This window comes from Penicillium rubens, assembly GCF_028828025.1.
Source record: "Penicillium rubens strain IBT 27055 chromosome Unknown utg000004l_segment0_segment0, whole genome shotgun sequence".
NCBI lineage: Eukaryota > Fungi > Ascomycota > Eurotiomycetes > Eurotiales > Aspergillaceae > Penicillium > Penicillium rubens.
In genome coordinates, this window is record NW_026890602.1 from 2,654,946 (window position 1) to 2,668,942 (window position 13,997).

The 13,997-nt window shown below is 50.4% G+C and overlaps 8 protein-coding genes across 8 annotated transcripts; 5 read left to right on the plus strand and 3 right to left on the minus strand.

Annotated features, from left to right (window-relative positions):
- Positions 1-1,438: 1,438 nt before the first annotated feature.
- Positions 1,439-1,932, plus strand: N7525_010987 (uncharacterized protein; the record flags this gene model as incomplete). Its single annotated transcript, XM_061215306.1, is given in 2 exon segments — positions 1,439-1,743; positions 1,758-1,932. 2 exon segments carry the CDS (start codon positions 1,439-1,441, stop codon positions 1,930-1,932), a joined length of 480 nt encoding a protein of 159 aa, XP_061067818.1.
- A 2,095-nt stretch (positions 1,933-4,027) lies between these two features.
- On the plus strand, positions 4,028-4,429 carry N7525_010988 (uncharacterized protein; the record flags this gene model as incomplete). The annotated part of the gene is made up of 2 exons (XM_002561029.2): positions 4,028-4,183; positions 4,256-4,429. The coding sequence occupies 2 exons, from the start codon at positions 4,028-4,030 to the stop codon at positions 4,427-4,429; spliced, it is 330 nt and encodes a 109-aa protein (XP_002561075.2).
- Positions 4,430-4,796: 367 nt separating this feature from the next.
- N7525_010989 (uncharacterized protein) lies at positions 4,797-5,177 on the plus strand (the record flags this gene model as incomplete). Its single annotated transcript, XM_002561028.1, has 2 exons — positions 4,797-4,913; positions 4,986-5,177. 2 exons carry the CDS (start codon positions 4,797-4,799, stop codon positions 5,175-5,177), a joined length of 309 nt encoding a protein of 102 aa, XP_002561074.1.
- A 345-nt stretch (positions 5,178-5,522) lies between these two features.
- Positions 5,523-5,882, plus strand: N7525_010990 (uncharacterized protein; the record flags this gene model as incomplete). The annotated part of the gene is made up of 2 exons (XM_061215307.1): positions 5,523-5,615; positions 5,685-5,882. The coding sequence occupies 2 exons, from the start codon at positions 5,523-5,525 to the stop codon at positions 5,880-5,882; spliced, it is 291 nt and encodes a 96-aa protein (XP_061067819.1).
- Positions 5,883-6,395: 513 nt separating this feature from the next.
- Positions 6,396-6,793, minus strand: N7525_010991 (uncharacterized protein; the record flags this gene model as incomplete). Its single annotated transcript, XM_061215308.1, has 2 exons — positions 6,396-6,539; positions 6,566-6,793. The coding sequence occupies 2 exons, from the start codon at positions 6,791-6,793 to the stop codon at positions 6,396-6,398; spliced, it is 372 nt and encodes a 123-aa protein (XP_061067820.1).
- A 730-nt stretch (positions 6,794-7,523) lies between these two features.
- N7525_010992 (uncharacterized protein) lies at positions 7,524-7,661 on the plus strand (the record flags this gene model as incomplete). Its single annotated transcript, XM_061215309.1, has 1 exon — positions 7,524-7,661. One exon carries the CDS (start codon positions 7,524-7,526, stop codon positions 7,659-7,661), a length of 138 nt encoding a protein of 45 aa, XP_061067821.1.
- Positions 7,662-8,116: 455 nt separating this feature from the next.
- On the minus strand, positions 8,117-9,630 carry N7525_010993 (glycine decarboxylase subunit T; the record flags this gene model as incomplete). The annotated part of the gene is made up of 3 exons (XM_061215310.1): positions 8,117-8,419; positions 8,443-9,175; positions 9,239-9,630. The coding sequence occupies 3 exons, from the start codon at positions 9,628-9,630 to the stop codon at positions 8,117-8,119; spliced, it is 1,428 nt and encodes a 475-aa protein (XP_061067822.1).
- Positions 9,631-10,373: 743 nt separating this feature from the next.
- N7525_010994 (putative neutral amino acid permease) lies at positions 10,374-12,107 on the minus strand (the record flags this gene model as incomplete). Its single annotated transcript, XM_002561025.1, has 4 exons — positions 10,374-10,454; positions 10,543-11,593; positions 11,656-11,798; positions 11,856-12,107. 4 exons carry the CDS (start codon positions 12,105-12,107, stop codon positions 10,374-10,376), a joined length of 1,527 nt encoding a protein of 508 aa, XP_002561071.1.
- Positions 12,108-13,997: the final 1,890 nt, after the last annotated feature.

Below are 13,997 nucleotides of genomic sequence, written 5' to 3' on the forward strand. Positions count from 1 at the left end.
ACACGCGTTTCCTGTGTCCATGCAATCAATGGACAAGTACGGAGTACAATAATATCGATATGATAAAACTAACCACAAAACAGGCATATGTTTTATCGTGATGTCTATATTGCAAGTGTTTTAAGGGAAAAGTCGAAGTGTCCAATTCCCGACTACATATGTTGTATGTCACGGGGTTCCACTGTGGGCCAGACCCCAATTCACAAGGGGCTGACGACGACTCGGCCATGTTCCAGGCATATCCCAGTCTCCTACGGAGTAGATTGTGGCCTGTATCAATGTTCTCGAACTTCTATACCAGAAACAAATGCTCTCCATATTTCAGTGGGACACATCACAGTTCAATCTTGGAGACTTTTCTCATTGAGTCGGTTTGACCGCGTCTCCATTGCTGATCCCAAATCAGCCTAAATACCCCCAACTCAGAAATTGGAAGAAAAGCGTTCCACCTCGCCGATCAGTCCGTAACCATTGGCCCTCACTTATCAATCAGTGGCTCTGCCAGGCTTTTTCAGTCACCTGGCATCCACCCTCGTCCGTGGACAAGGACAACCAGCACATCCTGACACAGGCTGTGTAATCCGCATCAGACTTTCTGGGACGCATGATGTGGCAAAATCCATACACATGAAACGAGTGGCCAGCCACTCGGTTACAGGCAAAGTGTGATGACGGCGGAAAAAGGAGGGATGAGCATGTCATGTCGGAGATGAGGTCCCGCGGCCTCAAAAAAGGGGCAACTTGCAACAGTTGCTCTAACTAAAACCGAGTGAGAACAACATCTCGGCCGTACCACGCTCTGAGCCCATCAGGTACGAACGAGCCGAAGGGAAGCATTTGATACGGTCAGACCATCCCGACAATCATCGATTTGCTTTTTGTGCTATTCTGCACGCGGAAGATGATCGTCGCACTATTGTTTGGTACCTGGCTGTGGCGTCTGTAGCCCAACCGTGCCGTAGATAGTTGCCTTGTCGAAACGTACCGGAACCACTTTTTGCCTTTTTTTGACGCGTTGGCTGGCCAGCGAAGGCTTCGTGGAAAATAACTCAGCCCCAGCCCATGTGCTTCTGCCTATCCACGGGTGGTTCGTACCTGGTCCCTGACGACCCGAAGGTCCCTCGGGTTGAGATCGACACACTCGTATCTACTCCGTACCGCTGTGAGGTATCGTAGTCCGGCCAGCCCAGCCTCTGAGGGGGCAACAAACAATTCTGAAGTCATGGCGCGATCCCGGAATCCACTTCGGCCTTGGACCTCACAGATCAACAAGGTTGATAAATCGGTAACCTTATAAACCCGCCCTACGCCCTCCGAAACTTTTTCCTGAACTATAAAATCTGTCTTTGATATACCACCCATATATCCAAGTCTGATTCTCGCCCAAATTTCTGCGTTTTTTACTTCGATATCTTACAATTAATCCACACCAGTCACAATGAAGTTCACCGCCATCGCTGCTATGGGAATGATGGGCTGTGCCCTCGCCCTGCCCCAGGGCCCTCCTCCTTTCGTCACCGACCTGCCTCAGGGTCCCCCTCCTCACGCCGGTGAGCAGGGTCCTCCTCCTTTCGCTGGTCCCCACAGCCACACCTCCAGCGCTACCCCCAGCGGCACTCCCAGCGGCACTCCCTCTGGCTTCCCCAGCGGCTTCCCTGCGCCCACCGGTCTCCCCTTCGGCAAGCGCCAGTGGGGACTGGGACTCGGTCACGAGGGCCTTCCCCCCACGGACCTCCCAGCAGCGTCCCAACTCCCAGCGGCCCTCCTAGCAGCCTGCCGACTCCCACCCCCTCCGGCGTCGCCAGCGGCTTCGACTTCTCGAAGCGCGACTTCCCCACCGACCTCCCCTTCTCCATACCTTCCGGTCTCCTGACTGCCTTCCCCACTGGTTTCCCCACCAACCTGCCCTTCCCCTCGCCCGCCCCTCAGTAAATACTGAGCGGCTGAGTGGCCGAGCGGCTGAGCGGCTCCTTGCCATCACTGGATCTAGTCTTGGGCCTGTGATATGAATCCATGTTGATGTCGCACGCAAGACAGCCTCCGCGCTTTGCACATATGTACAGTGGAGGTGAGGGTTTGATGTATTGGGATTGATTGATTCAAGTGCCCAGTACTGTATATTATACAGGATATATGGGTTACGGGTCATGGGATAGATTGGATTGGAATGTTTTTCTTTTGTTAGATTTGGGTCTGCGAGACGATTTATTATTTATGAATTACACGCAGGCTCTTTTGTCGGGTTCGGCATTTGAATTTATGCTTCCATATTGGAATACACACTCGTTTGAACCTTATGTATTAGTGCAGATCATGATTATGGTATCTGTAGATCGCCGTTCGGTGTGAAGACACTGGTTTCAAAGTGACTGGAGGTTTCAATCACGGAACTCATTCTATATCAGAGGACGATGAGCGTATCTCCTTGAGGCTAATTAGCACCATACGTATTCCGTACACTATACAAGACAACATTATTGACTTGACAGAGACCTTTCTGGAGTATGTACCTTTACTATTCTCTGCACATTTTGTTTCCCTAAAGTTAGCATCAGCTCCCCATATTACATGCCCTTCGGCGTTAGTCTACCTGGAATTAGCTAACGCCCAAGGGCATTATCTCATTTTTGCTCTTTTGACGTAGGCCTGGTCTGTCGTTCGTTCCCGGTCTCAATCATTATTTGTTTATTTATTTCTTTTTGACCTCACTGGCTTGTCACGATCTCATTCGTGAATATTCTGATTGTCCCGAGCCTAAGAAGAAACTTGATAGAGTTATCCACGGGTGACATCTGGGGTTAGGGTTAAAGTGGGGCACGCGGGTTCCTGCATACAAAATGCAAGAGCCTCAAAGCGACCTAACACAGAATGGGACATACATAGCTCAAATATCATTCTTGTAAATCACTAAGGTATTCTGTTACCTCTCTGGTTGCCAGTGACCTGAAGAACTCTGCACTTCTATCATGACCAGGCTCGTCTCGAAACTCCACATGTCATAGTAAGGACCAACTCGGCTCTAGAGATGATTTGTAGTAAACGCCTATTCCTGAGTGTACATGTGCTCGCCATGTGCTTCAGACGCCCGGAGGTAGATTACCCAAGATTGCCCGTCCAGATATCGTCAACGCGCTATAGCCTCTCGACGCACCATGATCACTGCGAGCGGATTTGACCCAGTCCCGAAACCGTAGAGACTAACCTAGGCATTGAGTCTGAGTATGTCGTTGGAGGGAACCGAAGACGCAACTCTTAGTGGATAGCGGGGAGCAGCAAAAAAGCGAGTGCATTCATCATGCATTGTATCCCCAGAGTTCGACGGGTATAGTTGGACAGGTAGAGTTCGGCAATAACCCAAGCGACTGCGACCCCTTGTAGATGCCCCCATTGTCTTAAGCAAATGGTCTCTGAGGCAACACCATTTCTCTTCGGTTATTGGCAGTCAATCCATGGCGCATTCACGGAGTCAAGCCAAGCCAAGGATTCTTGGGCGGCAGCGTACCTGCGAGGTGGAGGTGGAGGTGACGATGTCCCATTCAATGGACAGTAAAAAGGGATGATGTTACCTGCGTCTCGTCGGAGAGGCCGATTGTAATGTGAAGCTCAGCTAAACAAATCTCAGATAGAAGTCAGTGTCTCGCGAGACAAGCAGCTACGCTGGGCTGATCTGTGTTCCAAACCAAGTGTTCTTGCTTGCGTATTTGAGATACAGATAGTGACAAGCAGGGGCTTGTTCTCCAGAGCTCTAGCTTGTACCGTATTTGGTAGTTTGTAGTATTGAACGACAATCAGCAATTCATGACTGAGAGCTCGTTATCTTGATCCCCGCGCGTTTGCTCGAAAACGCAGAGGTATAAAAGCCCCTCGACTTGTTTGTTCTTCTCAGTTCTTTTTTTCTCTTCTTCACATATCCTCTTAACCCTTTCGTCTAAGAAGACTTCTATCCCACTACAATACTACTTTCATCATATCTCATTCTCCATCCTAACCACATCCCCTATTCTCCACAAAACTTCCCGACTTCCTTATGGCTCCCCCAACCAAGCCCAACACTAAGGGCAACCAGGCGGCCAAGGTGCCGAGACTCAAGCTGAGCCTCAAGGCCCAGCCCAAGGCCCAGCCCAAGGCGACCTCAAAGGTCTCTGACGAGGTTTTCCTTCTGACCCTTCTTAAGGGTATTAAGGTTAGTCATCTGCTGCTTAATACGTGCACCTAAAGGCTGGGTTATAGATTATACTAACAAGTCTCACTACAGGTCGACCATGAGGCAGCCGCTGCTGCCCTTGGTATCAAGAAGCCAGCGAGCCGGATGCGCTATACCCGACTACAACAGAAGTATGGCTTCAAGGCTGTGGGCCAACGTGAGAAGGAGGCTCCTGCAAACAACGCCGATGTCACCGAGGGCGGGGCTGAGGAGAAGACCGCCTAGAACCAAGACGTCTAGACAGACAGATACAGCTTAGGGACAATGGCCACAGGCCACTATGAGGCTATGAAACTTGTTCTTCAGAGCTCTAGCATGTACCGTATTGGGTAGTTTGTCATATTGGGAACACAATCAGCAATTCATGACAGAGAGCTCGTTATCTTGATCCCCGCGCGTCTGCTCGAAAACGTAGAGGTATAAAAGCCCCTCGACTTGTTTGTTCTTAGTACTTTTTTTCTCTTCTTCACATATCCTCTTAAACTTATCGTCGTTTAATACTCCCACAACACCGAACTTTCATTGTATTTCATCATATTTGGTCACAAAATTCTCCCTAAACCTCCAAACCTCCAAACCTCCAAACGCGATCATGCCTCCATCAACCAACTCCAAGGCTAAAGGCAAGCAGCCGGCTAAGGCCCCAGCCAAGGCGGCCGAGAAGGCCTCCGACGAGGTCTTCCTTTTGACGCTTCTCAAGGATATTAAGGTTAGTCATCTGCTACTCGATACGCGTACCTAAAGGCTGGCTTGTAGGTTATGCTAACAAGTCTCACTACAGGTTGATCACGGGGCAGCCGCTGCTGCCCTCGGCATCAAGGAGCCGGCCAGCCGGATGCGCTACATCCGGCTCCAACAGAAGTACGGCTTTAAGGCCGTGGGCCACCGCCCGAAGAAGGAGGCTCCTGCTAACAATGCCGATGTCACCGAGGGTGGGGCTGATGGGAAGGCCGCGGAGAACCGAGACGCCTAGACGGCCAGATGCAGCTTAGGGACAATGGCCATAGGCCACTATGAGGATATGGGGCTTGTTCACCAGAGCTCTAGCATGTACAGTATTGGGTAGTTTGTCGTATTGAACGACAATCAGCAATTCATGACTGAGAGCTCGTTATCTTGATTCCCGCGCGTCTGCTCGAAAACGTAGAGGTATAAAAGCTCTTAGTTCTTTTTTTCTCTTCACATATCCTCTTAACCTTGTCGTCGTTTAATGCTCCCACAATACCGAACTTTTATCATATTTGAGTCATCTTTTAATCAGAACATCCTCTCCTGATTACCCTATTATCCATAAACCACCAAACCTCCGAGCGTGATCATGCCTCCATCAACCAACCCTAAGCCCCCGGCCAAGGCGACCAAAAAGGTCACTGACAAGGTTTTCCTCTTAACCCTTCTTAAGGGTATCAAGGTTAGTCATCTGCTACTTAATACGTGTACCTAAAGGCTTGGTTGTCCATACTAACGAGTCTCACTATAGGTGGATCACGGGGCAGCCGCTGCTGCCCTCGGGATCAAGAAGCCAGCCAGCCGGATGCGTTATACCCGGCTGCAACAGAAGTACGGGTTCAAGGTTGTTGGACAGCGTCGGAAGAAGGAGGCTCCTACGAAAGACGCCGATGTCGCCGAGGGTGAGGCCAATGAGCAGGCCGCCGAGGACCAGAACCGAGACGAATAGGCAGCCAGATGCAGACCAGGGACAATGGCCACAGGCCACCGGCGGAGGGCTGTGACATACTCATTGATGATTCAGAGGGGAAGGGGGAAGATATGATGTACAACAAAGAAACAGATTTCTCACTCACATATCAGAATTCTCTTAATCGTAACTCACCCAAGATTAGATGTAATTTCATAGCGGTATAGTCCATTGCCATCTGCACAGATTAATTTACTTACATTATCCTATCTCTTGTTTCTATTATCTTTTCCCTCCTCCTCATCATCATCATCATTCACCATGAACACGCGAACCTGCACATCCTTCAGCATGACTCTTAGAACGTCAGTGGACTCTCACTTTGCCTTCAGTGGCACCTTACTCTTATTGTCAGATATCGACCTATACTAATGGGGAGCTCTCTTCATAGTGATCATGAAATTAGAGAGCGTTCTCTTTATCCGGTTACGCATATTCAGATATGCCCCTACGTTTCTCCAAGCCTCTGTCTGCGCTAGCACCGTGATATTATTACGTGCCATCTTCGAATGATGCCGTCCAAAGCCAAAGTTCGAACACCCAGCCTCGGGCGTTATCCTTCCGCACAACTTGTGAGGGCAGCTGTGCGGTTGGCTTCACTTCTTTGACCCTGGTACCCTTGCGAGGACTGCCTCCCTATACTCATTCTCGCCCAAGCCTACTGGCTCTCCCCAAGGCTTTAGCTGTGGAGAATGCTCCAGTCCATCTTCTACAGTATACTGTTCTTCTTGACCTTCCTTGTCCCATCCTTCTTCCACCGGCAACCCTTCTAACGGGTGGCGTCGTCCTGCACAACCTCGAGCCCCAACAAGGATCGGCTTGGCCAGGAGTTGAATGTCTGGGGCTTGAGCCCCTGTTCCAACTTTAAGAGCCAAGTCAAAGGCATCCATCGAGATCAAGGAAAGTGACTCGGGGGAAGAAGCCAGAAACACTGGAGCTCCCATTCCATCTTCTCCTTCTACGAAGTCCAGTTCCCCCTGTGCAAACTACACAGTATACAGTCCTTTACCTACACTACAGCATTGCGGCTCCTGTGATTCCTGGACGGACCTAACTGCAAGAAGACGACCACAAAGGAGATGGTGGAAGACAATGGATCCCTACTGCTTTTACTTCCTCCACCTACGTGATGAATACAGCTTCGAAAGGGCCAGATGTGAGTGTGCCAGCTCCATCTACACATGTTCTGAAGGAGCCCTCCCGCACCATATCGATCCAGAAAATTTGTCGTCGACGAACATGGCTCCCAACAAGCTGTTGGCCAAGTGGTTGGGCCAGTCAATCAGAATCACGGCCCAATATCCTCACACCGGAGAACTCCCCGCGTTTGCCTGGGGAATGTTTGCTCGAAGTCCCTATATATATGAAAACGCCAATATCCTTTTTCTATTTATATTTCACGGCAACAAGACTTCCATCCTGCTACAATACCGAACTTCAGTTATATTTGAACATATTTCATCACCCCATCCTCTCCATCCGATTATCCTATTATCCCTAAACTTCTATACATACCTTCTCGTCCAACAAGGCTTGTATCCTACCACAACACACCTTTTATCATATCTCATCTTCGCCTCATCACCACATTATCCTACAATCAAACTTTCCACCTTCGTCATGGCTCCCCCAACCGAGCCCAACACCAAGGGAAAACAGGCGGCCAAGGTGCCGCGACTGAAGCTCAACATCAAGGCTCGGCCCAAGGCGGCCCAAAAGGTCTCTGACAAGGGCTCAAACTCAGGATCTTGTACGTAGGGCTGCGGGTGGATATAAGGGGCTTTCTAGGTTAATTTGTTGCTCTGCTACCTGTCAGTAGCCGTGTGCGTATAATCTGCACTCGGTAGGTAGTTTTAGCCTTATACCAATACTCATTTGCTTGCCTTAATGTATAATTCTTGCATCTACCTTTGAAATTTGGGATAGGTTTTGAGTAGTTTATGTCTACACATTTTTATATAGTCGGCAATGAACGAAGCTGGTCCATATACACATTTTGGTGAGCAGAGCTAACATAGAATAAAAACGAGAAAGAAAAGAATCTTTTGATATGATGAATATCAGTCGTGAAATCAGAAAACATATATACAAAGGCCAAGTGATAAAATCATCAAAACGCTAGTCTTTCGCACGAGTTCCTCCATTTCAGAAAGGAACAAAAAATGGAAAAGCACAAACCAACAATCCAAGGAGAAGAGCTGAGCTTCTATCCTCTACTGAGGACGATAGAACTTGCTCGGAACCCAAGGCATACCAACAACAGTAGCCTTGCGGACCTTATTGCGGACCTTAACAGCAAGCTCGGTACCCTTGGTGTGCAGCCCTTGCTTAACATACGCCATAGCAATATTGGCACCACCGAGGGACGGACTCGGTAGACCGGAAGTGACAACGCCGACATCAACGGGGTTGGCGGGGTCAGAGATATCGACGACGACAGCGCCTTCGCGAGCAGGGGGTCCCTTCTCGACGGATAGGCCGACGCGACGCTGAGGGATAGACTTCGGGCTGGCGAGCTGGGGGAGGATAACGGAAGCACCATTGAAGGTAGCAGTTGCAGGATCGCGACGGTCACGGCCGACGACCCAGCCGAGAGCCGCGGCGGGGGAGTCTGCGCGGTGGAGATGTCGTGGCCGTAGAGACACATGCCAGCCTCAAGACGGAGGGAGTCACGGGCTGCCAGACCGGCAAGACGGGACTTGCTGCTGTCGGCAAGGAGAAGCTCAGTGACTTGTCGGGGGAGGGATGGGGCGCCGGAGGTCGGGATGGAGATCTCGAAGCCGTCTTCGCCGGTGTAGCCGGTGCGGGAGATGAGGAGGGGGTGTGCGGTTGCGCTGCCGTCGGGTAGGGTGAGGTACAGCTCGCGGCAAGTGCCGAAGTAGAGGGTGCTTAGGTCGGTTTCGGAGGCGGGGGTGTTTGCGGTGTGGATGAGAGGTTGGAGGACAGAGGCGGCGAGGGGCCCTTGCAGCGCGACCAGCGCGCGGTCGGCGAGGATCTCCCACTTCAGGCTGTCGGCGCCGTGCTTGGAGCGGTAGGCGTCGATCTCAGCGGTTAAGAAGGCCAGATCCTCTGTGCGACGGCCGGCGTTCGTGACGAAGTAGAAGGTGTCTTCGCCGCGGCGGGTGATAACGCAGTCGTCGATCATGCCGCCGGTGCCTTCTTCAAGGAGGCAGGAGAGGGAGGAGGTGTTTGGGGCTAGCTTGTCTACTGAGGAAGGAGTCACCTTCTTCAGTAGGTCAATGGCTCCGGGGCCGCTGAGTTGGTGCTGGACCCTGTGGATGGGGAAGTCGGTCAGCCATTGCGGGTTTGCTTTGGCTCGGAGAAGGGTGACTTACATGTGGCTTACGTCGAAAAGACTGGCCTTCTCGCGAGTCCACATGTGGCTTTCCACATGGCTCAGATCCGCGTACTGCAAAGGCATATCGAACCCAGCGAAGGGCACCATCTTGGCACCGTGCTCAACATGCAAGTCATACAACTGCGTCTTGCTGAGGGGCTCGCTGGAGCTAGACGCATACCGCACAGCCTGATTGGCAGCACGCGAAGCTACGGCTGCAACTGGAGCATTGGTTCTCAATGACCGAAGGACTGTTGGTCGCACGATAGCCGCGGAGGAGAGCTCCCGCCGAAGTACAGTGGAGCCGATAGAGGCGCGGGGAAGGTTGAGGGTGGCGGCCCTCGCGACGGCGAGGTCAGCACCTCGTGTGAGAATACGGACACTTGACATAGTAAATCAATGCTGGAGGAATTGAATTAACAAAAGGAAAAGAGAAAAAGAGAAATAAATGAACCGCGAGAAGTCACCAAGCCGCCGTCGGGGAAGCATGGCGGGAAAATCACGTGGTGATAGGCGATCGGGGAGTAGCTCATTTCCCGATTTGGACATTCTAGAGGACCTGTTGGCGATGTACATCTTATAGACACTGGACTGTTTTCTAACGTAAGAACTATGGTGCATTGTATAATACTCGGTGAGTTCCCGTCTACATGTTCCGCCAGTGGCGGTTGCATTCCAGTACAACTCAGGTACATGGCTATATTGATTGGTAGACCAAAGGCCATCGGAGTATTGCCGCGGCGATGGCAAACCAAACCCGGAGAGCCAAATTGTAGCCTCCAAACCGATCGCCCTGCATCGAATTAAAGATGGCAAACGCTGCAAATGACGCAGGGATAAAATATACATATAGTGGGAGCAAGTCCCATAATCCGCCCTTTTCCAGCAGGGTATACAAAGCAATTGAAAGCCCGTGGAATCAGCATCTAGAAAAGCTACCTAGGTATTCCTATACCTCAGAGATGCTCGAGTGGTAAAAGCCCAGGATTATCCACCACATTGCTTTTCTGGGTCATCATAGTCATGAAGTCACCGGAGTCTACGACCCAGTCTATCGGGAAACGTGCACAATAGATTCAAATGCGAAGACGAAGATAAAAAAGATGTAACAAACTCCCCGCCCTGCAGGGGGTCTACAGTGCGTTGCTAGCACATGTGAAAACGCCGCCAACAGTCCCTTCTTGGTAGCTGGTAACCACGGACATAACAGCGGCCTAGTAGGAACATGTATGTTAGCAAGAGAACGAGGGAGACAAGAATAAGGCAAGCCGAAGCACGCCAGACAAGGGACACATCACTTACGTATGTTCCAGGTCCCAAGAAGAAGAAACCAACGAGAATTAAGAAGACATTAAAAATGAATCCGACCCAGCCGCGAATCCCACGGACCATAAAGAAACGAGGTCCGTGATCCGCAGAACGCATGCGGATGTAAGCGGTACCCCAGAAGATGAAGCCGAAGAAGGAATCAAAGAGGGAGCTCATGATAGACAACAAGCCAGAGAAGAATGGAATGACCTCAGCAACGATAAAGGCGGCAAGCCAAAGTGCGGCAAGAATGCCACCCCAGGCAGCCCAGCCGACGAGAGTGTTGTTGCCCTTGTGGCGGGTGCCCTCGAACAGACGGAAGAAGATGAAACGGGCTGAGACGGAGGCGTACAGCACGCCCAGGAAAATGATAGTCGGGATCATGAATGAGAACGAGACCTTCTTGAACACGTCGTCGCCGATGGAGCCGAAGGCCGGGGAAATCATGTACTGGTTGCCGACATAGACGTAGGTGACCGCGCCGACGACGCTGAACACGATGATCTCGGCGATTGTCACGGCTGTCACGGACTTCCAGAAGTCGCGGGGCTCTTTCATCTCGGCAATGAAACTGGGGAGCGTGATTTGGCCAATGAAGGTGTAGCTGATGTTCAAAAAGGCATTCATGCCCTTGACAAATGAGGTGCCCTTGGCCGGGATGACGAGCACAATGGGCTCTCCCAGTGCGGGCGTGTACCCTGCCGGGTGGTCTTCGACTGCAGCGAACACGGCAGCTAGAATGACGGAGATGAAGGTGAAGAATGCTGAGAGGGTTGCGACTTTGGACAGCGTGCTGAATGTTCGGGGCAGTGAGAAAATCCAGGAAATGATAGCGACGATGAACGAGAAGACGACTGTGCATACTGCGCCGTTGGACATCGTGTTCAAGTACTCGGCACCCACCACACAGTGCAGGCCCTGGATGAAAGTGTTGTTCAGGAGGAACATGACTGCTGTGGCCCACCACGCAATCTTGGAGTCCCAGAACAGATACTGACCGATGTCGCAAACGTCGCGGACTTCCGGGTGTCGCAGACAGAATCTCCTATACAAAAATTAACACCGCGATTGGTCGCGGGCTTGCAGCCATTGCGCAGGATATCATACCAGGTGATCAGCGAAGTGTACAGGACAATACCGGCAATAACCACGGTCAAGATTAAACCGGGAACCAGACCCAGAATTGAGTACGACCAGGGGAAGGACATAATAGCCAGACAGATGTACTCAGAAAAGAGCAATGCAGCAGTCTGCAAAGAAAAGATCAGTCAATGGGGTCCCAACTTGCTTATCGGTCCCAAGCGCACCTTTTGCCAACTACACGTGCGATATTTGATTGTGTTGTCCGACTCCAGCTCAATCTGGCGACCGATGCTTTCTGTCGTAGACGATGAGTCGATGGCAGTGACATGATGCTGCGAGCCGCGACGACCCTGCCCCTCTATGTCGAAGTCCTTCAGCTTGGGATCCTGCTCGGACTTATCGGAGAGCTCGGGGCTGTCGCGGTCCCGGTCATGGTCCCAGCTGACAGGATTGGGCGATTCATTTGGACCAGCCATTTTCGTATGTTAAAGAGCGGATGAACCGCGCTTGTTGTAACTCGGTGGAGTCGAGAGGCGAGTTGAAGACCTGCGGATGCATGTAATGCTCCTCGAGAGGATAATTGATGCGATACTGGTCGCGCGTAAGCGGATTGTGTTCTTTTTCTGTGTTTGTTTTTTTTTTTTGCCCCAAGACAAATGCAGCGACCAGACACTTACACTCAAATAATCAAATTCTGGAGGGATCGGCGTATTGGAAGGTGAAGCGACCAGAGCTGGACGGATTAGGGCAAATGCGGGTACCTGAAGTGGTATTGAACTGCACGCAATATTCGCAGGACTGAAGAGGAAGACGAGGAGATCAAAGGAAGAAAAAGAAGAAAAGGAAGAAAGGGAAGAAATCCAAAAATAAAATAAAAACTCGAAGGTATAGCTGGTATAGTCGAATACCATCGCATCGTAATCTATTTAATTCCTTTATAATATCTGGAATATCTGGAGAATACCGACATTTCCGATCTCCACTCGAATTCTTCCATCAACCGGTAAAAAAGGGAGAAAAGGAAAAAATCAACCCAGAAAGGAAGAGAGATATGACGTTACAACAGCCAAGCATCAGCCGCAATAGGCGAAGCGTTCAGCCACGGGCTTATGACTTGTGCCAAGGGTGTTTTGGACCTGAGATGAACCCTGGAAGTCATCATCGATTACCACTGGACTTGGTGGCATCCCATAGTCTATGAATGGTCTATGATATACTCCGAGTACATCTACAAAGTGACTTTGTCCTCTTTTCTATTTTTTTCCCTCGATATCAAACTCCACGGGCATCCCGAATCCGCTTTTCCCTAAGCCACGATATACGATTGCCATTTGATTGGAACTTTCAGAATGTACCTAAACCCAACTAAGGCAAAGTCGGTTGCGCCCCCCATATCATATGCGTTATTCGATGCGTTGAGTGGACCGTGACGGCCCCGCATGCGGATGGCTGTCGAATGAATCCATCGTCAAGATTCGAATCCATGCATACCACGCCTCGTGAACATGGGTTCAGCCAGGAATAGTGGAAACATGGTATTTGGTCAGGGATTTCATTTTTTGATCTCGATTTGGCTGTAAAGATCGGAAATTTGTCAATGTGGACGTTTTTCTGTATATTTCTATTCTGCCTGAGGCAAAAGTCCCACGTGTTGCTGACTCAGGGTCTGGCCCCGGGGCCCCAGGCCCCTTGCCTCTCGGAGGTCTTCAGACATGGATGGTGTATGCTGTATGCGACAACGCCTCCAGTGCTAAGCCAGTCAATCATATTGTATATACCCAGCACGGTATCCAAGAAAGCGCTGAATACTACTCTGTACTCAGTACGTACAAAAACGGCAAAAGGACAATCCTTGACCATTGAACCGTTCTGGCCTCGGCTCCAGCAGCCATTCTTGCGTGCGAACCCGCAGCGATGGCATCAAGGTCCACACGGCTTACTTCGTATGGTGTCGAGTGATTTGGGGGGCTTTCAAGCCACACAAGATTTGAGCTTATTTGGATGCCCTGGTTGTTTAATACGCTAGGGTATGAAATTATTATGCGCGATATTTAGACATGGTTTTGAGACATTTCATACGGAGTATTCCGTACTTATATTGTAAGAGGTTGTAGGTAACCTAGGTACCCCTTGCAACACTGCTAAAAGCCAAATTCACGCTATTCCGTATTCCGTATTTCGTATAATGTCTATATTGTACGCTATGATTGGACCTCGGGGTTGTCCTATAAGACTGCTTACTTTTGCCGAGAGAGAGGGGTAAGGCTTGGTTTTGGTCCTTGGTATCTCCTGGGCATTATTCCAAAGAGCTTGTATTGACTGCGTCCAGAGACCAGAAAGATAGATAGGATAGATATGTATAGACA